The sequence below is a fragment of the Hippocampus zosterae genome, chromosome 1 (assembly GCF_025434085.1).
Source record: "Hippocampus zosterae strain Florida chromosome 1, ASM2543408v3, whole genome shotgun sequence".
Classification (NCBI taxonomy): Eukaryota; Metazoa; Chordata; class Actinopteri; order Syngnathiformes; family Syngnathidae; genus Hippocampus; species Hippocampus zosterae.
Genome location: NC_067451.1, coordinates 18160580 through 18180861, shown reverse-complemented (window position 1 = coordinate 18180861; position 20282 = coordinate 18160580). Strand labels below are relative to the sequence as shown.

Below are 20282 nucleotides of genomic sequence, written 5' to 3'. Positions count from 1 at the left end.
TTTAAAAACATTTTTGTTGTGGTCAACTGGTTAGCGCGTCGGCCTCACAGTGCAGAGGCCGTGGGAGTACCCGGAGAAAACCCACGCAGGCCTGTGGAGACCATGCAAACTCCACACAGGGAGGCCGGAGCTGGAATTGAACCCGATACCTCTGCACTATGAGGTCGACGTGCTAACCACTGGATCACAGAGCCGCCAAATATATATCCATCCATCCATTTTCCGATCCACTTATCCTCACAAGGGTCGCAGGTGCTGCTTAAGCCTATCCCAGCCGTCTTTGGGCAGAAGGCGGGGGACACCCTGAGCCGGTTACCAGCCAATCGCAGGGCACACAGAGACAAACAACCAGCCGCTCATGCTTAGGGATAATTTGGCGTGTTCAATCAGCCTCCCACGCATGTTTTTGGAATGTGGGAGATGTGCAAGAAAACTGGAGTACCCGAAGAAAACCCATGCGATGCCTGGGGAGGCTGTAGCTGGAATTGAACCCGGTACCTCTGCACTGTGAGATCGACATGTTAACCACTGGACCACCAGGCTGCCCCCCCCCCCCCCCCTCTCTCTCACACACACACACACACATTCATTTAAGCAGCACATTCGGCAAGCCTCCTCGCTGCCCATCTTCAAAGCCCTCCTCAAAACTCACTTGTATTCTTTGGCATTCGACTCAGCATGACTTAGATTTGTTCTTGATTTTACTGCTTGGTGCTTTCTACCGCCTTTTATTACCGATGTGTCTTACTGTTTATTGTGCATGTTAAATTGCTCCATGTACAGCACTTTGTATGCAGCGATGGCTGTTTGAAAGTGCTCTATGAATACTGTTGACTTGACAGCACTGCTGTTATCCTTTCATCTTTGCATTGAATGAAATGTACTGTATGTAACCATGACAGCCATATCACATAGACCTTCTAGCTTTTGTATGTGTGTGTTTTATAAATTCCTGAATTGATAATGTATATTCAGGTCCCCAGCTCATAACTGAAACAGGATGTCGTCTGCTGCAACGCTGCGAGTAAGAGGGCGTCCCCTGGTGGCGCGGTGTACAATCGCTCCACGAAACCGCCTCCTCGCGCTCCCCTTCTCCGCATTTGCCGACAATCCGATTTCGTTGTGACGTGAAACGCGAGGATATGAGGATTCCTTGACGTTTTCATGTACGAGCTGGTTGACGTTTCGACTGGGCGGGTTGACCCGAACTCCTTCCATCTGGGTCGGATGCTGAGATGCTGCTGACGGGCCGAGCCTCTTGACTCCCTGTCCGTTGGAGGAGAAAAGATCAACAAGAAAGACGATATCCTTAAATCTTTGGCAACAGCCCGTGCTTTGTGTCGTTTGTGCACTCGGAGGAGCAGCCCAGACACGTGTGAATGAACCGCGACATGTGAGCTTCGAGGCCGGCGAGTGGTGTCGGCGGGCGAGATGAAGGCGCCGAGCAGACCGAGGCAGACGCTGCTCCTCCCCCGGCTCTGCGTCAGTGGACTCGGTCTGCTCGCAGCTGCCTGGGTGTTGCATCTTAATGATATTCCAGGTGCTCTTTACAATTTCCTTGTACCCATTATACAATAGTTCAGAAAATGTAGAAAAAGCAATATTTCTTCATGAAACGCATGCCTTGAGCAGGCAACGATCACATTTTATAAACGTGTGTTCACTATAGCTTCCCCTCTTTACAGAATCTCGTGGACACTCCGGGGTTGTTGATATCTTCTTATCCAAAAAGCAGGTCGCCATCGCGAAAGATGACAGAAATCAATCCTCACACCCTTCTTCTAAGTCTGGTAAGACCTTCTCTCCTGTGTTATAAATGGCACGAGGAAGATATGAGGGGCGTTTCCATCATTTAGCTCTTAGAACAGCGGTTCTCCAACTTTTTACACATCTACACATCAGTACTACTCCAGAAAAATATTTTGTCTCTCTAATAGCACCACAATAATGATCAACATTAACATACAGTAGTAGGCATAAGTGTGAATAAAAAACGATGCAGTGGTTTATCTATCTATCTATCTATCTATCTATCTATCTATCTATCTATCTATCTATCTATCTATCTATCTATCTATCTATCTATCTATCTATCTATCTATCTATCTATCTATCTATCTATCTATCTATCTATCTATCTATCTATCTATCTATCTATCTATCTATCTATCTATCTATCTATCTATCCAAATGAAAAATACTTTGTAATACTTTGAATCAAATGTTTTCATAAACAACAGCCAAAGATATTCATTGATAAGCACACCTACCTTTTTTGGATGGCCGGTTGAGAAGACAGAGGCCGTTGAAGTGCTTGTAACAAAGAATGCTCGTCAACAATTTCATTGGCTTTGTGAGAACGAAACCGAGCGTTCCAATTTTGTGGTCCATTTACGTGCCCTATTCTTTTCTTGTCGCCACTCAAACAACTGTTTGGCTGAAGGTGAACCGTGTATTGCTAATCATTGCTGAGGCATTTCACCAAATAACTTGATAACACTGTCAAAGAGCAGTTAACGGGACAACCCAACAATGCATTACCATGTCTGACTGGCGACTGCATTCTGCAAATGACGTCACTCGCCGGAGATTGCCGAACAAAAGCATTTTCCTTGTTAAGCGCATTGCTATGGCTCTAACTCTGAACTTGGGTGGGTTGCTTTAAAAAAAAACAAAGTATGGACTAAGTATTACTCGAAAGATGGTTGGCCTAGTGGACTTTCTCAAAGCTTTTGACTGCACATGTCCAACTGTTAAATGTTTCAGTTCTTTATGCACAAGTTGCTGTTCTCGAGCAAAATTTACAACAGGTGTTTGCCCCTTGAATCAACCAATAAATGTCCTGGTTCAATTAGAGCTTGTTTTTAAATGGTCGTCCTCATCATGGTATTCACATTTTGACATCATGACACCAAGACATCTAATGATGGATCAACAGTACCTTGCCATCGTGATGCTTCAAACCAGACGTTCTCAGATGGAAGTGGCCACTGAGCTCAGAGTGTCATCAGATGGTTGCAACCTCGAGACTGGAAGAAACACATAAAGATGTGGGAGTGGACCTTCGGACACATCCCATGCTGATGACCTACATTGTGAACAATGACCCTTACAAACCGGATGGGGAATGTCACTGAACTCTCGGTGCATTTAAGGGACGTGAGAGGCACTCAAGTGTCACGTCAGACCATTTGAAATCGTTGGCATCAGCGTGGTCTGCGTGCTATACGATCTGCAAGGGTACCGGACCACTCCACCAGGCACAGGCGTCATCGTCTTGCATGGGCCAGGGAGCATTTACGCTAAACGAGGAACCGGTGGGCTTCGGTGATGTTCTCTGATGAAAGTCGATTCACCTTGAGCAGAAATGATAGCAACCAACGATGTTGGAGAGGTCAAGCAGAGTGCTCTGCATCAGTCACTTTGTGACAAGCCTATCCTACCTGAATAACATTGTTAATGTTATGCACAATACGGGGCCAATTTCATCTTCATGGATGACAATTCTCCAGCTCATCGAGGTCACATCACCAGGGTGCGGCTGTTGGAGACTGGTGTCCCTGAAATGGAATGGCCTGCACTTTCTCCAGACCGGAATCCTGTTGAAAACCTTTGGGATCAGCTGAGTCGCACTTGCAGTGGCTCAAAACTCTGCACCCCACAATCTCAATGACCTGAGGGCTGCCCTTCAAAAAGAGTGGGAAGTCATGCCTCAGTAGACAATTCGTCGACTTGTGAACAGCATGAGAGGTCGTTGTCAGGCTGTAATGCATGCTCAAGGCCACACGACGAGTTGTTGAGAACGTTGACATTTTTTGTTGTGGTGTACCCACCATTGGTGTTACATTTTGTTTGAATGAATTGTTTGAGATGAGGAAATCAACAGTACATCGTTCAATTTAAACATCCTCACTTTTTACATTTCCCACAAATTTCACTTGAAATATCCCTAACTTGTGAGTAGTGTGTGCTTTATGATTTAGAGACGGGGTTTTTTTGCCTACTATGAGAGGCAGAGGTCATATACAGATAAGATAAGATAAGATAAGATAAGATAAGATAAGATAAGAAAAACCTTTATTAGTCTCACAATGGAGAAATTCCCAATTCACAGCAGCAAAGTTATGAAAGTAAGAAGTAGAACAACAAAATAAAGGAGCTGCTGGAAAGGCAGCCACTCTCGTTTGGTGTCAGAAGTGGGATTCCCTAGTGTGAGTTGAAGTATAATAGACAACAGTAGTGGTGAGAAGTGAAGCAGTCCTGACGCCATAGTGTGGAGTGTCGATGGAGTAAGGCCTTTGTGTACTGCCGGTGGTTCGTGTGGCTGAATGTGGAACAGCCTCGCATCGACATGCATCACTGGACACGAGGGAGTCTTCAAAGCTGCCAGAAGAGAAACGGATTGACTTTTTGTGACTGTTGCGCTTTGCTGTGTTAAATACATTGCAACGGAGACCTGAAAATGTCAGAGGACGACGCGCAAGCAGCTGGCATCCTGGCAGGAACCTACAGCGAGGATGACCCAAGTTCCTTACATTTGGGTGAGGAAGGTAACTGCGTGACCGCGTTACAGTCGCAAATTAGCGAACTCAGTCGAAAACATGAAGCTATCATGTCAAGCCTTGCAAATTTGGGTAATGTTCAGCCCAGATCAATTGTTTACATCCCAAGAGAAAAACATATTGTACCTTTTTCTGGTGAGATTGGGAAAGATGTTGACACTGTTGATGAGTTTATAGAGGAAGTAGAACGGGCAATAAGAACGAGAGGTCTACAGGAGGACGACCAAGTAGACTTCATTCTTTCACTGTTAAAAGGATCAGCCCTAGAGGAGGTTAAACTGTGCATGCGAGGGCAACCTAAGGCGCCCAGTGATGTGTTTTCTTGTTTGCGTGAAGCCTTTCGAGAAAAACGTACGGTACCGCAACTTCTACACGCTTTTTATGCTCGCAGACAACTTGATGGAGAAGAATTGCGTGAATTTTCACATGCTCTCTCCCAACTGCTCAATTCAGCCCTCCAACAGTCGCCTAATGTGGTATCTAATGCTCAGATCGCTCTTAGAGACCAGTTCGTGGAGGGAGTGCGAGACTCCACCTTGAGGCGTGAACTGCGTAGGCTGCTCAGAGAGAGACCGGAAAGTAGTCTATTCGATGTGAGAAAGGAGGCAATGATGTGGGCCCTTGAAGACCAACCACCTCACACTAGTGTTGCAAAGAACAGAAACCTGGTTAGTGACCACCAGGATAGGACGTTAGAGAAGAGAGACACAACCACTGAAGTCCAAACTGACTTATCCGTGACCTTGCAGGAAGTAGTTAAAATAATTGCCCAACAGGGAAAGGCTATTAGTGAATTGACAAATGCTGTCCGTGGACTCACCATGACCAGTAGCAGACCTAAGGTTCAACCCAAATATACGAGTGACGGCCAACCAATTTGTCTGCGATGTGAAGGTGTTGGACATATTGCTAGGCAATGCCCGGTGGCACGCAAACCCTCATATCAACGTCCGACTATGCCCAGCCCGCCAGTCCAGGGAAACGGGAATCCTCCACTGTTGTGAGCCGGGCAGTGAGGGGTCGGAGTGAAGGTTCAGGTAGTTTGTTGACGAGAGAACATTTTATAGAGAGGGCTGTAGGCAAGTGCCCTGAAGTAGACATACAGATTGGTGGAGTCCCCTTGCGATGCATACTTGACTCTGGAGGCAATCTAAGCACCCTCACAGAAAGTTTTTTCAGAAACTGTCTTAATGGAGGAGATGAAGATATGCACTGTACTGCTAAATGGCTTAAACTAACCGCAGCAAATAACTTGCCTCTACCCTATTTAGGTTATGTTGAGTTGGACGTGCAGGCAATGGGAGTCCGGATCCCTGAGTGTGGATTCCTAGTTATCCAAGATAGCACAGAGGAGGCTGGCAAATCTCTTCCGGGAATTATTGGAATGAACATTGCCAAGCGATGTCAACAATTGGCATTGGCACAGTTCGACACCACTTTAGGTGGTGAATGGGATTTTGCCTGGAAAGAGGCCTTTCAGCGCGTGCAAGAAACAGAGTTGGTAGAGAAGGTTTCAGCTGCTCGTGTCATAGGAACAAGCAAAGTTAGAGTACTGTCTTTTTCCGTCGCAACAGTCTACGCACGGGGCCTAAAGAGGTCGTCCAATGATGCTGTAAGCATGCTGCTTGAACCTGGAAATAGCCATTTACCAGGAGGGTTGATGGTGGTACCAACAGTAGTCCCTTCCCACAGCAATGTTTTCCCAGTCCAAGTCGTCAACTTGTCTCCAGAGGACATCTGTTTAGCTCCAAGAACACGGCTAGGTATTCTAAGTCAGTGTCAGTGTAGGGAAGGCGATACCTTAGAAGTAAATTTTCGACAGATTTCGGCCAACCACGAGGAAGTCACAATTAGTCGGAAAAGTGTTCCAAAGTCAAACTGTGACGTACAGGGCTTACTAGACCGGTTGGACATAGGTGGTACAACGACCCAACAGGCAGAGTTTAGGGGGCTCCTGACAAAGTATGCGGATGTCTTTGCTCTACAAGACGAGGACTTGGGATTTACTGACAGGGTTAAACATGAAATCCCCGTGGTTGATGAAATCCCAGTAAACCAAGCATACCGTCGCATCCCACCTAATCAGTATTGTCTGTGAATAATAGAAGACAATATTTCTTCGCAGCGTCTCGTGATTCATATCTTGATTTTAATATTCAGAACACTGAATGACAAGGTCACGTACAAATAATCTTTTATAATATCTCACTGTGTGCATTGTGTCTTGGCAAATCATGTGCCCACCACAGAGTGTGTTGGGTACCACAACAATCATGGGGCATATTAACTTCACATCAAAACATTGAGGCTCACATACTGTATGGAGCCTTTGAGGGCTGCGGTTGCTAAGAAACTGAAGGATGCTTCTGTGGTTGGAATCGGCGTTGAATCAAAGTGCCAGTAACCTGCTGACGACTGCCCCTTTTCATCAGTAGCTCTCTCATCACTTAAACATGTTCTCCTGTAGTGGGGCCAATTTTGAGATACTGGAAGTACTGAGAGGAGCTGCGCAAGGTAATCACAGAGAATATTCTGGAATGTACTTGTAACTCAAGACATTTATAAGATTTAAGATATCCTTTTATTCGTCCCACACTGGGGAAATTTAGGGAAATTTAGGCCTCCAGCCTCCAGCCTCCAGCCTCTTTCTACATACATTCTTACAGCCTCCAGCAGTAAGAATGTATGTAGAAAGAAGAAAGAGAAGAAAAAAACAACAAAGATCTTTCAATTAAATGCAATATAAACACAAAATGGATAAATCGCAGTACTATTTACAATTTTCCTTCACATCATTTAATTATTATTATTATTATGATTGTTATTTTTTATTCATCAGCCTGACAGCAGTCGGTAGGAACGAGCGTCGGTATCTCTCCTTCTTGCAGCGCGGATGTAACAGTCTCTGGCTGAAGGAGCTACCAAGTGCTGTCAGCGCGGGCTGGAGGGGGTGGGAGGGATTGGCCATCATAGCTTTTAGCTTAGTTAGCATCCTTCTGTTGCCCACCTCCTCCAGAGTGTCAAGGGAGCAACCCAGGACAGAACTGGCCTTCCTGACCAGTCGCTCCAGTCTCTTTCTGTCCCGGGCTGAGATGCTGCCTGACCAGCAGACAATGCCATAATAGATGGCCGAGGCCACCACCGAGTTATAGAACGTCTTAAGGAGTGACCCCTGAACCCCAAAAGACCTCAGTTTCCTGAGTAGGAAGAGTCGGCTCTGTCCTTTCCTAATCAGGGTGTCTGTGTTTGTGGACCAGTCCAGTTTGTCGTTGAGAAGAACACCAAGGTACTTGTAGGAGGTCACCCTCTCTATGTCCATACCCTGGATGTTCATCGGTGCTGGTGAGGACTGTTTCCTGCAGAAATCCACAACCAACTCCTTAGTTTTCCTAGGGTTGACCTGGAGGAGATTCTGCTGGCACCAGTCCATAAAGTCCTTTGCCAGTCCCTTGTACTCCCGATCGTCCCCTTCTGTAATGAGGCCAACAATCGCAGAGTCATCGGAGAACTTCTGAAGGTGGCAGTTTGGAGTGACGTGTCTGAAGTCCGAGGTGTAGAGGATGAACAGGAATGAACAGTTCCCTGCGGCGCTCCAGTGCTGCAGAGAAGCCGGTCCGACTCACAGCTCTGCAATCTCACGTACTGCGGCCGATTTGTGAGGTAGTCTATGATCCATGCTGTGAGATGGTGGTCCACTCCGGCGTTCTGCAGTTTGCCTCCGAGCAAATTGGGCTGGATGGTGTTGAAGGCACTGTAGAAATCAAAGAACATGATTCTCACAGTGCTCCCACCCTTCTCCAAGTGTGACAGCACTGAGTGGAGGAGGTAGATAATGGCGTCTTCCACGCCGATGCCAGGCTGATAGGCAAACTGCAGCGGGTCCAGTGACGGGCTCACCAGCGGTCGAAGGTGGGCGAGGATGAGTCTCTCCAGCGTCTTCATCAGGTGAGACGTCAGCGCCACCGGTCTGTAGCTGTTCAGCTCCTTAGGGTGGGGAGTCTTGGGCACTGGGACCAGGCACGAAGTTTTCCACAGCTGTGGAGCTCTGCCCAGCTTCAGGCTCAGGTTGAAGATGTGCTGGACAATGTTACACAGCTGGTCAGAGCAGGTCCTGAGGAGCCGGGAACTGATCTTGTCCGGACCTGCTGCTGCCTTCCTCTTATCTTTGAACAAAATGCATCTTTTGAGCACAGAATGGCTCCTTTGTCCAACATCAAATCCGTCACACTCGTGTTTACTGTCTGACCCTTCAGGGAATGTCACTGGGGAAGTTCAGCTCTGCGGCTTTTGGAAGTGAGCAACATAATTGAGAAAAGTCTCAAAGATGGCAGAAGTGATAGTGGAGAGTCACAAGAAAGAAAATGGGAGGAAACTAATTTGGGGTGCAAGTAAAGCGGCTTAGTCACACACTGAGCAAATTTTCCCCGAAGAGGTTTTTGTCAGTCCCTCTTTGTACAGTTGCAGGGTTTGTAAAGTGTTTGGTGAACTGGTGAGAAAGTTGCTGCAAAAAAAAAAAAAAAAACAGGTTTAAACTAGAATTGTCCAATTTTCTGTCTGATGTTGGAAACCCGAATAACTGAATTATTAATGCTTCAGTTAATAGTCCGCTGTTTGTTGTTGTTGTCATCTCCTATTCAGCCATCAGCGAGTTTCCCGAAGACATTTTTACTCTGGAGCAGCGGAGACAGGGAGCAGTTGTCCTTCATGTGCTCTGTGTGAGTAAACAGCTTGCTGAGATGAACGCTGGTTTCTTCAAAAAATCACATGTGGACCTCTCTGATCTTTGCAGGCTATCTACATGTTTCACGCGCTAGCCATCGTGTGTGATGTTTATTTTGTGCCATCACTGGAAAAAGTCTCAGAGGTGTGAGAGGATTTATATTGTGGCGTGTTTTGTAATTCAGAATGGACTTTGCTTCTTCATTTTGAAAAGCAAAAAAAAAAAAAAACCTCCAAAATATTCCACTTTTAATGAACCTCCTTTGCTGTAATGTAGAATCTGCAACTCAGCCAGGATGTGGCCGGGGCAACATTCATGGCTGCCGGGAGCTCTGCCCCTGAGCTCTTCACCTCTTTGATTGGTCAGTACTCAACTCATTTTATCTATTACTCACTGTGGAGTTCACACAATCATACTCTATCAGCAAATTGCGAGCAATCATCAGCATCTTCACCCGATTGGGACTGATAGTTGTCTAGCCAGTCAGTGACGGGGCTGATTTTTATCGTTTCCCGCATGGATACTCATTGGAGATGTGAGTGTTTTATGTCTTTTTCTCATACTAAACTGGGATAGATTTCAGCTTTCCTAGCAGTCAGAACATAAGCAGAGAAGCTGCTGAGTCGAATAGGGATGGATTGTACAGCTGCTCAATTTGGCCCACACTGAAAACATGATGAAAAGATGTCGACACAAACCCAAAATCTGTGTTCGCTATTCATCTTGACAGTAAGTCCTAAATCAACTCGAATGGATGAGTAACTGCACTTTTTTTTCCGAAAAACACGTTATAGTCCAAAAAATAAAGAAAAATCCAATCCAGCATAATGGTAAACGTAGTGCACTTACATAACATTTTATCTACACCCTACATTGTCCAAAGCCTCATATTTACGCCAGCATGTTGAAGCAGTGGTGCGTCATCCTACAGAATGGTTTTCCTTTATAATTGAAAATAACTTACTGTAAATTCCAGCATCCCGCACCGTTTTCTGGTCAACGGCAGAATCCAGGGTGGGTTATTATTATTATTTTTTTTTTACCTTCGGTCCTGTCTAAAATCCATCCTGCTGTGTTATACGAGCCTCATACTAGCTTGCACTAAACTAACCTATCATCTACGGTCCAGTGTCCAAGTATCCAAACTCCCTATATATGCTGTTGTGACGGCATGAGAGGCCAACAGCAAGTAACAAAGACGTTAATCCACTGCCGAACTGGGCTTTATTGACCGACCGCTTAACAGTTAAATTTAATGCTCATTCGCCGGCCAAATATTCCCATACACACACAAACGTTGTTGCGCTATCACGCACGTGCACTTCACTTATACAGCAGTACATACGTTACATTGAGACATGAGTGCCAGTCAAACATTCCTCTGTGACAGTACACACGCAATATTTGCTATTAACTGTTCTGACTCAAATCCAAATATTCTGATTCCAGTGTTCATTTTTAACGGTCAATTCATCACTCAGTACTTCACGCACACCGACACATACACACTATCAAAAACTAAAATGGAAGCATGAGGAAACGATTACATTCCAGAGTGAAATTTGAGCAAAACAAATCTACAACACCGACCTGATAAGAAGATAAACCTACTGGTGTCAAAAAGGTCACACACAAGCAAAATAAGAAATAAGAAAATGCTGTCTTGGATTTGACGAACATGGATGGGGGTTGTGGGCGCACAAAGACAAACCGAAGAAAATGTTACTGAATTGGAGTGAAGAAACGTAGTCATTTCTTGCTTTGAGGGTGGTGCTCAGAACCGGTCTGATTTGATTCAAGCAGTAAAAATAACGCGGCGTTTTTCCACACGTAATGCCTTTCCATTTTCCCACATCACAATTGATCCCAGGGGTTCTGCTCGTTGTGGAAATAAATCCCAGAGAAGCAGTTCCACAACTGCTTCGCTGCTTCCCACATTTCAGACAAGCGAATGCTTTTTAAGACACCGATTTTGATTGTTGTTGAAGACACTCTTGTGTTCCCAATGATATTCGTTGAAAACATGACTGACATGTCTCTTTTTGAATGATTGATCTGGCACCGTTTGTAAAAACACTTTAGTGACTTGATGTAACACTCTCGAGCTGCAGGAGTTTGACTGCATTTGTGACTATATGTGAAAAATGAGACAATGTGAAAAATCTGACATTCACATCATGCTACTTTCAGTTTGGAAATAGTGATTTCATCACTGCTAATGTGTTTTCAGGAGTGTTTATCACAAAAGGGGATGTCGGTGTGGGAACAATCGTGGGCTCGGCGGTCTTTAACATCCTGGTCATCATTGGTATCTGCGGCATCTTCGCAGGACAGGTCTTACAAACACTCACACACACACACACACACACAGACCAATGTGTCCTTAACAGTCTGTGACCATTAAGGTCACATTTGCTGGATCTAAGAAAGAAATATCAGATTTGTGGGTATTCTCTCCTCAGCCAATCTGTCTGAGCTGGTGGCCTTTGTTTCGCGATGCTGTCTTCTACATCTTGTCCATCATTGTGCTGATTGTGGTGAGACACACTGCTCAGAAACCTCAGTTAATGTTTTCATCTCAACGGAGTACTTGTTCATCTAGACCAGGAGTGCCCAACCAGTCGATCGCAGTCTACTAGTAGTGTGCGGACCGGTCCCAAATTGACTGCCAGAGGTGTCACGAGAAATGAAAAGAAGAAAAAAAAAAGATTTGTGTGTGTGTGTGTTATGAAGATTCTTTTTTCATTTTTGTTTTAAGTGTCCACTGCACCCTAAGCATCCCATCAGTTTCAAGGTCACAAAAAAAAAGTATAAAAATAAAAAAAAGTCACCTTTAATCTCCGGTGATGCATGACCTTCATCACAGGAAGTTGTTAGCGCACAGTTGTCAAGATCTGGCCGGCCACATCATTTTATGTGGCGCACGGAAGCAAATCAAGCATGACAAGCCTATGATGTTTGCTAAAGTCTGAACCAAAATTCCAAATTGTCATATTTAATCCACAATAACAGTCATTATTCTTGACTTATGATTTTAAAACTAGTTATTCATCAATTTGTTGTACGCTGTGTATGTAATATGTGGAGGGGATTAATCATTTTTATGGTTTCCCAAAATTCATAATGGCCCTCCAAGGGAAACCGTAACTACAATGTGGCCCGCGACAAAAATGAGTTTGACACCTCTATGTTAGCGGTCAGCCATCTACCACTGGAGCCAGCGATTGGCGCTGTCGAGATGAATCATTTTTTTGTTTTTTGCCATTCAAAGTTTGTTTGATCTGCAATTCACCTCTGGCATTGGCAAAGAATTGGAACCTGGAGCACCAGCAGCAGCCTTTTAAAACTTTAGATTCAAGTTGCAATGGTGATGTTTCTGCACTGTGTCCCTGTCTCTCTGTATCAGGTCTCCAACTAAGGTAGGCAGTGATTTCTTTTTTTACAGATTTGGCCTTTTCTTGTATCGAGTTTATTTTTTGTTTCGTTCATGTTAGGGTACATTATAACTGTTGCTCATCACGGCATGGGTGTTTGCGTACGCCTGTGTGCCTTTGGGTTTGTGTATGCGTATGCGTGCACGTGTGGTAACGGGTCGATCGCAGCAAGTTGCCTTCTTGAAAAGTAGGTCTTTGGTCAAAAAAGGTTGGGCACCCCTGACCTAGACAAGATAATTCTGATTTTTATATTTGAAACTGCAAATCATCATCAGCTTTTTATTTTTGTATTTCTTTTTTTTTTTTTGCAGGTGATCTACGATGAAAAAGTGCAGTGGTAGGACATAAGATCAATGATTACATTATATCACATTCACATGCTAATTTGAGTATTTCTAAATGTGTGTGTGTGTGTGTGTGTGTGTGTGTGTGTGTGTGTGTGTGTGTGTGTGTGTGTGTATGCGTGTGCATCTGCAGGTGGGAGACCGTAATACTGATCTCCATGTATGGAATATACATAATCATTATGAAGTGAGTCTCTTATAAATAAAATGTATTATTATTATTATTATTATAATCACCTTAATTTCCTTCTTAAGCCTTTCATGCAACCTGTATAACCTGATAACATGATGAAAGGGTTAATACGAAACCTCCATGCCATCTAAAGCAGTGTGTGGGTTTGCGTGTGCGTGCGTGTGTGTGCGCGTGTGCAGATTCAATAGCTATCTGTGCAGCCTGGCAGAGAGATACTGCAGCAAGGCAGGTCAGCCGTGTTTGAGCAGTCTGCGGCGTGCAACGGCCGTGGGGAATGCCGGTGACTGCAATGCCGACAACGTGCCGTTGAAGTCAGGTACGTGCGCCCGATGGCAAGCGTATCAGCTTATCCGGTGACACACAATTGAGGCTGCCCCCATGGAGGTTTTAGTCGACTGAAATAGAACTGGACCACGGTACCAGCCCATGGGACGTTTTGCTCCTGGGTCGCACAGAGACTGAAGAAAAAGTATTTCTTTGCTCATGAGACTGAGAAAGAAGATTTCTTTTTAAAAATCAGGTGCAAGGTAGAGCTGTGTGATACCTAAGATTTTGGTATTGATCGATACTGCAGCCAGTGCCGCTCAATAACCGATACTTAGGACCTTTATGTTCCGAAAATATGACAGTATTATGTCATTTTGTTCGATTAAATCAATTTTTTTATTCAAATAAAACTTTCTTTTGGATTTCTTAATCATGGTGTCATACAATATCCTCAATGAACATACCTGAACTGTTGTTTAGGGCCACACATGGTAAATTCTTAATATCCTTAGTCCCTGTTTATTTTGGGCACTCAAAGAAACGTTCAGACGCCTTCTCCTCGCTTGTTTTGTTTTTATTCGATGTAGTCGCACTGATTACCTCATTTACTTTGGTCTTGGTTTCCTTTCTGATGGCCTTGCAGTGCACTGCGGGTCAGAGAGCACGCAAGAAGAATAACTGCACACTCTGCTGGCAGATAGTGTACTTGCATTAAAGCTCAAGCTATTCTCAGACCTAGTGTACACGTATATTATGTGCGATATTTAACAACTCCCAAAAAGTTAGGGATGTTTGGCTTTCAGGTGAAATTTCAAGGCGAACCTTATATGCATTCAAACCTTGAGAGGTGAACTTAATGTGACCTTTTCAAATACACATGTCCAACTGTTGAATGTTTCAGTACTTTTTGCAACAAACGAGGAGCTCAAGGACAAAATTCACAACAGGCGTTTTATCTTTGTATCGATGTCCTGGTTCGATTAGAGCTGGTGTTTAAACAGTCATGCCGTTCACATTTTGACATCATGAGACGAAAAGTGACATCACCATAGAGTACTTTGTCTCTCATTTCTTAACTTAATTCCTGCCTCTACTTTTCGCCGACATCTTGACTCAGACTCGTGTGCTGTGGTCGGTCAGGACTCAGGGGTGTTGATGGTGGATGAGCTACTCAACCAGCACCCGCACCAGCTCACTTTCTCAGAGGCAAGCCTCCGCCTTCTCATCACCTCCCATTTCCCCCCCTACACCCGCTTGCGAATGGCGGGACACACGGTCATCAACGAGGTACACCGCATGGCTTGCACCCTTTTCCTAACTCCCTGCTCTCAGTCTCTGAGTGTGCTTGTGAACCATTTGAAACAGAGACGTGTTGGTTAGCAACCATCAGCCTCAACCCATTCGTTTGGGTTGTATTACCGGTACTCATAATTACTAGACCTACCTTGGAAATGTATGAACATGTCAAATGGTATGATTTCTTTTTTTTCGTTCCTAAGTCACGTCACACATTTGTTGCTAGGCAGTAATACATAGGGCTCAATTCTCAACGCCCAATAGACCAATAATGGTGGGGAAAGAAAGAGCTTGCAAGACCAGGAAATCAAACAGAAACACACACAAGAAAACACACTTAAGTGGCAGAGTGAGACAACTTGATACATGCACTTTGATTATACAAAATACATATAAATTGTTACTCTGCAGTACATATAAAATACATCGTGGCTAAAAACAAGAGCAACTGTTCCATCTGATGAGGCACAAATAATCTAAAACTCTAAATCTAGACAAAAAGTGCAATCCAACAAAATAATTAAGTCAAGACTGGAACCGAAGCACTTTAAAAGGACGGGCACGGATGGGGACGGAGGGCGATTATTGGGTGAATAAGGACGGAGGGACGACGACAGAAATGTACCCAGGTCGCGGATGGAGGACGACCCGCCAAAATAGGGTAACGTGCCCATCTCTGCAAATTGCATTTGCTCCGTGGCCACGCTCGTAACGCAGAATGGATGTTTCTCGAAGCATCTTTCCCATTTGAAAGGAATAGAAATACCATTACACAGTTCCAGTCCCCCACGGCCCAAAAACTACATTTTTGTCATGTTTTTTAAAATACCATAATAGGAAATTGAACTCTAACATTGGAGCCTGCCTGCTCCATAAAGCACAACAATAACACAATTAAATACATGGTAAAGAATGAAATGTGTTGTGCATCATGAATGATTACTCATTGTGGTGTGTGTGACTTGGACACTGGCGCCATGCAGATGCCAATCAAGATAAGTTTCTCAACTACTGGAAATGACTCATTACCATGCAGTAATGATTGTCATTTCTTTGCAGATGATAAAGAATATATCCCTGTGACCATGTGTGTGTATTTTTTTATATTGTCTTTCTATATGTGTTGATGCATATGTGTTTAAAGGGTTAAACACAATGATAGAACGCACATTGCGTGCTAGCATCAAGCGAGCCGGCAAAGGCAAAGTTGTGTGGCTGTTGTAAATGCCCGACGTGTAATTCTGTTTTATGTTTCGTCTGACAATAAACTTAAACTGGAAGTGGCATGAAACAACTTGAAGCCTCATTTGGAAGAATTGCTTTTCCAGTCAAATCAATCTTGTCTTGAAAAGAAATCAGAAGTGAGGCCACTCATGGCTCAAGGCACCACTGTATTTCCTCCCAAGGCTGATAAAGTAACTCAACTAACCCAAATAATTCATACAGTGGTCAGCTTTATCACACCAAACTAAAAAAACAACGAAAACAACACGGTCACAAACTCTCTTTACAACCTGATCCGTTTCTCTGCTCCCTTGCATGTATCCTCACCATTTCCCATATTTAATTTGCTCTACTGTGATGATGTGTGCACGTGGCTCATCTCTGCTTCTCTACTTGTCAGCTGTTTGATCCCAACACGAACTAACCCCGAGCGCTCCGCAGCTGCTCGGCTCGTTTGGTGCTCCACGCTCTTTCTCCTCGTACCTGGGTTTGATTCCCCCCTCCTCCCTTCCCACAGAGGCAGAGACTGATCCGAGCTCAGGTCGGGGCCAAAGATGACATCGCCTCAGCGGACGATGGATGCGGTGCCGGCGGGTCGTGGGGGAGAGAGAACGGGTCTGTTGCCGAGGCGGACTGTCAGCTTTTGGACGTGGGGAGAAGGGAGGCAAAGGAGACCGAGCGGGAGGTTGGGAACGCAGCTGCTCAGGCTAAAGAGGAGGAGGAAGAGGAAGAGCAGGAGGCGGAAGGGGATGAAAACGCTCCCTTCAAACCCTTCATCATGCCAAGTGAGCACTTGGTGGCTTTGTTGGTTGACTCCAATATCTCGTCTGATGTAAATGATTAAATCTGTAATCATGCTTCTGGATGTGTGTGTGTGTGTGTGTGTCACTACGATGTCAGATGGTTGGTGTGCGCGTGTGAAGTGGCTGCTCTCCTGGCCGGTGAGTCTCTTGCTTCACTGCACGGTGCCCGACTGCAACCTTCCACAGTGGGAACGCTGGTACTTGCTCACCTTCCTGATCTCCACCCTCTGGATCGCCCTCTTCTCTTACCTCATGGTCTGGATGGTACGAAACACGCACTTACGCACACACATGCAAGTAACTCATACCGTGGTCAGACTCCATTTTTATCTTTCAGCAGCAGTTTTCAAAGCACGGTTGCCCATCTTGCGTGCCCCTTGGGACCTTTTTTTGACCGATCTTTCAAGTCCCACAGAATATTGTGATCGATAAGATGAACACGTACCTCTTTCACACGAAAAAAAAAATCAATTCTGTAATTTTCTGTTCTTAAGCAATTTGCAGAAGGTTTTGGGTTCACCAAAAACGCTGGTATCTGGACAAAAAGCAGAGAACGCCAGCTTCTTTGTGAAAAGAAACATGTTGAGCAGAACAGTGAGTTTGACCAGATTTTTTTTTATTTTATGAAACCTGAAATGATACAACAGCAAGACTTTTGATGGTAAAATCATCTTTTCACAGATACACAACTGAGCAGAAGTGTCAAATCCAGGTCCAGAAAGTAAAAACCATGCCACAGTTTGGCTTTACCCACAGGTGCTTCGACTCAAAACCTCGTTAACTTGGTAGTTGAGCACCTGTGGCTAAGGCCAAACTGTGGCATGGATTTTACTTTCTGGACCTGGATTTGACAAGTCTGCGCGCCGTGACACTGACTAACCACTTGGCTCGAGTGTAGCTTCATTCGACGCTGGCATCGTGACGCACACTAAACTTGTCCAAGTTTCTCTCCCTCCAAATCGACGTGACGAGATGAGATTCGCTTTCTAATCTTTAACTTCAAATCAGAAGCTGAGCTGATGTCAAATCCAAAGTGATTCAAATGTTGACACCTCCTGGTATGACAGTTACGTTCAAAATTGAATTTCACCGGCAAGCGGAGCGAGACCCTCTTCCTCGCTTACCTGTAGAAAAACGTGCTTGGCAAAAATATTTTGCCGTGGCATTCCAGTTGACGAATATAAATGGTCAAAAATGGACTTAGCAAATTCCAGTTCTCTGTGTCTCAGTTGTATTTTCCTCTCTTTCCAGGTGACCATCATCAGCTACACACTTGGAATTCCGGACGTCATCATGGGTATTACCTTCCTGGCGGCCGGCACCAGCGTACCCGACTGCATGGCCAGCCTCATCGTCGCCCGACGAGGTGCGCGTCCGTGTCAACACAGCACGCTTTTTACACTCAGTGATACACCACCATCCATGATTTTTTTTAAAATCCAAAAACGTACAAAACGTACGTGCATTTCACGTCGTCGTAACGTTTGCGTTTCCTCTGCAACTCCAAATCAGGTCGAGGCCTGAATCTGATACTTGCAACTTTCTTTAATTGCCTTGCGAAGCCTCGTCCATAGCTTTGTCAACGAAGGCCATTGCTGTTCCCACTGTGGCGTTTTTCCCCCCCGCAGGCTTGGGTGACATGGCCGTGTCCAACTCCATTGGCAGTAATATCTTTGATGTGTTGCTGGGCCTGGGCTTCCCCTGGGCACTGAGGACACTCATTGTCAGCTACGGCTCTGTGGTAAGCTTGCACATTATATCATGCTCATTCCTACCTGGATGGGCGGGGGGTGGATTGGGGGGATTTTTTGAAGTCTGATTATTGCTCAGCATTTCACTGCAGAAAGGAAGGCAGAAATACATTCATAACTTGGGCATGTTGCAAAGTAGGTTGCTGCATACATAAATAATATCGCCACAGTCTAAATCTGGAAGTCTAACAAAGTTCGTTAGACTTCCAGGAGAAATGAATTGAAAAACGAATTGGCGTTAACAAAATGTTCACATTATCATGTTGGTCAGGCGGAGAAATACACCACGTTCAGCTCACGTTTGCCCAAAATGTTAATCAGGCACAACATTGCTTGGTGGACAAGTGACTCCACCCATAATGCTTCACAGATGGCGATGTATATTGTTTACCTTCATTGCTTTTTCCTTCCATGATGTGCAGTTGATTGTTCTGTGCCCGTTGGTTAGTATAAGGGCATTTCACCACATTTCTGTTATTATCTGTTAACTATTTACATGTGCAAACCATGCACAGACCAGATTGTGGTGAATTTGGTGTGATCAATGCCTCATGTTAGTCATCACGTGAGCTTTACGTCACTTGGGCGTTTTTAGGGGCTGTTAATGACCCAATACTTTTGTTTCTTTAGGTGACTATCAACAGCAGGGGCCTGGTCTACTCGGTTATCCTGCTCTTGGCCTCAGTTATACTCACTGTGAGCATATCCTACTCAACAACTTTTGATCCATCTCAGGCTTCTTTGTTGTTCTGCTAAGGACAGAAAATGACCGAATGCTTTTCTCTCCATGCTTCAGGTCCTGTGCGTCCATTTGAACCGCTGGAAGTTGGACCGCAGGCTGGGCCTTTGGCTCATGCTGCTCTACGCCATCTTCCTCTTCTGCTCCATCAGCTTCGAGAGGCTGTAGACTAGGACACACAAACACAGAACATGCACACACACACACACACGCACGCTTTTGTCACCGGTATGAATTTCACGCCTCACATCTAAGAGCTCCCTTAAATGGTAAATGGCTGTCACTCATTTTGCACTTTTTTCCCCCTGGTACTCAAAGTGCGTTACACTTTTAACCCCATTCACCAAATTCAGCATCAGGAGCAACTGAGGGCTCAGTATCTTGCTCAAGGACACTTCGACATGGTCGAAAGCACCAACTTCTGGGTTGGGAAACGGCCACTCTACCAATGAGCCATCCCTCTCCCTTTTGATAAACAAGTATTTTACATGGTTTTTGTACTGCCACTTCTGCACACCACCCACAGACACTGAAAAAGAAAGTTTGTATTCTACCTGCTGTGCTTGTATTGTGCAAAAACGTTCACTATTTCATCACTGCCACGCCTTTGTTGTAGATTACACGGCATGTAGTTGCTACTTGTTTTTTTCTGCTTGGTTTTATCATGCCTTTGTGTGGTAGTTGTAAATGAGAGGCTGACCACACGCTACAGCGTGTAAGACGTGCGTGTTGGCTTGGTGTGCAGACTTTTTGTGCTTGAAAACTTGGAACTTGTTTTATTGTTTCCGATTATCCATGCCGTGAGGATGTATTTGGCTGTGTTGTTGTCGGGTAAATTAAAATGCTGCATCATGTGAAAATGATCCCGCACTCTTCAATGCCTGGTGACTTCAGTTGCAAGATGGAATGCGACAGAGTGGTTTGAGTGATCTGAAAAAGTCCACTGTTC

General features: G+C 44.8%; 1 protein-coding gene across 3 annotated transcripts; it reads left to right on the top strand.

Moving 5' to 3' along the window:
- The first annotated feature begins 874 nt into the window (after nucleotides 1-874).
- slc24a6a (solute carrier family 24 member 6a) lies at nucleotides 875-20196 on the top strand. Of its 3 annotated transcripts, none has more exons than XM_052066509.1 (17): nucleotides 875-1540; nucleotides 1686-1790; nucleotides 9201-9277; nucleotides 9352-9426; nucleotides 9559-9643; nucleotides 11513-11616; nucleotides 11745-11819; nucleotides 13028-13053; nucleotides 13194-13247; nucleotides 13433-13569; nucleotides 14638-14807; nucleotides 16558-16825; nucleotides 16941-17107; nucleotides 18095-18209; nucleotides 18472-18584; nucleotides 19225-19290; nucleotides 19391-20196. In XM_052066509.1, the coding sequence occupies exons 1-17, from the start codon at nucleotides 1432-1434 to the stop codon at nucleotides 19499-19501; spliced, it is 1857 nt and encodes a 618-aa protein (XP_051922469.1). In that variant the 5' UTR covers nucleotides 875-1431; the 3' UTR covers nucleotides 19502-20196. The 3 variants fall into 3 exon arrangements, with proteins under 3 accessions (XP_051922469.1, XP_051922482.1, XP_051922474.1); XM_052066522.1 differs by having other exon boundaries at nucleotides 876-1540; nucleotides 14638-14726; XM_052066514.1 differs by lacking the exon at nucleotides 13028-13053 and having other exon boundaries at nucleotides 876-1540; nucleotides 11745-11845.
- The last annotated feature ends 86 nt before the right edge of the window (nucleotides 20197-20282 follow it).

Excerpts from the sequence above, each read along its gene's own strand:
- slc24a6a (XM_052066509.1), top strand. The coding sequence starts at position 1,432 with ATGAAGGCGCCGAGCAGACCGAGGCAGACGCTGCTCCTCCCCCGGCTC. Across the intron at positions 13,054-13,193 it reads TACGATGAAAAAGTGCAGTG|GTGGGAGACCGTAATACTGA; the intron begins GTAGGACATAAG and ends GTGCATCTGCAG. Across the intron at positions 14,808-16,557 it reads GACACACGGTCATCAACGAG|AGGCAGAGACTGATCCGAGC; the intron begins GTACACCGCATG and ends CCCTTCCCACAG.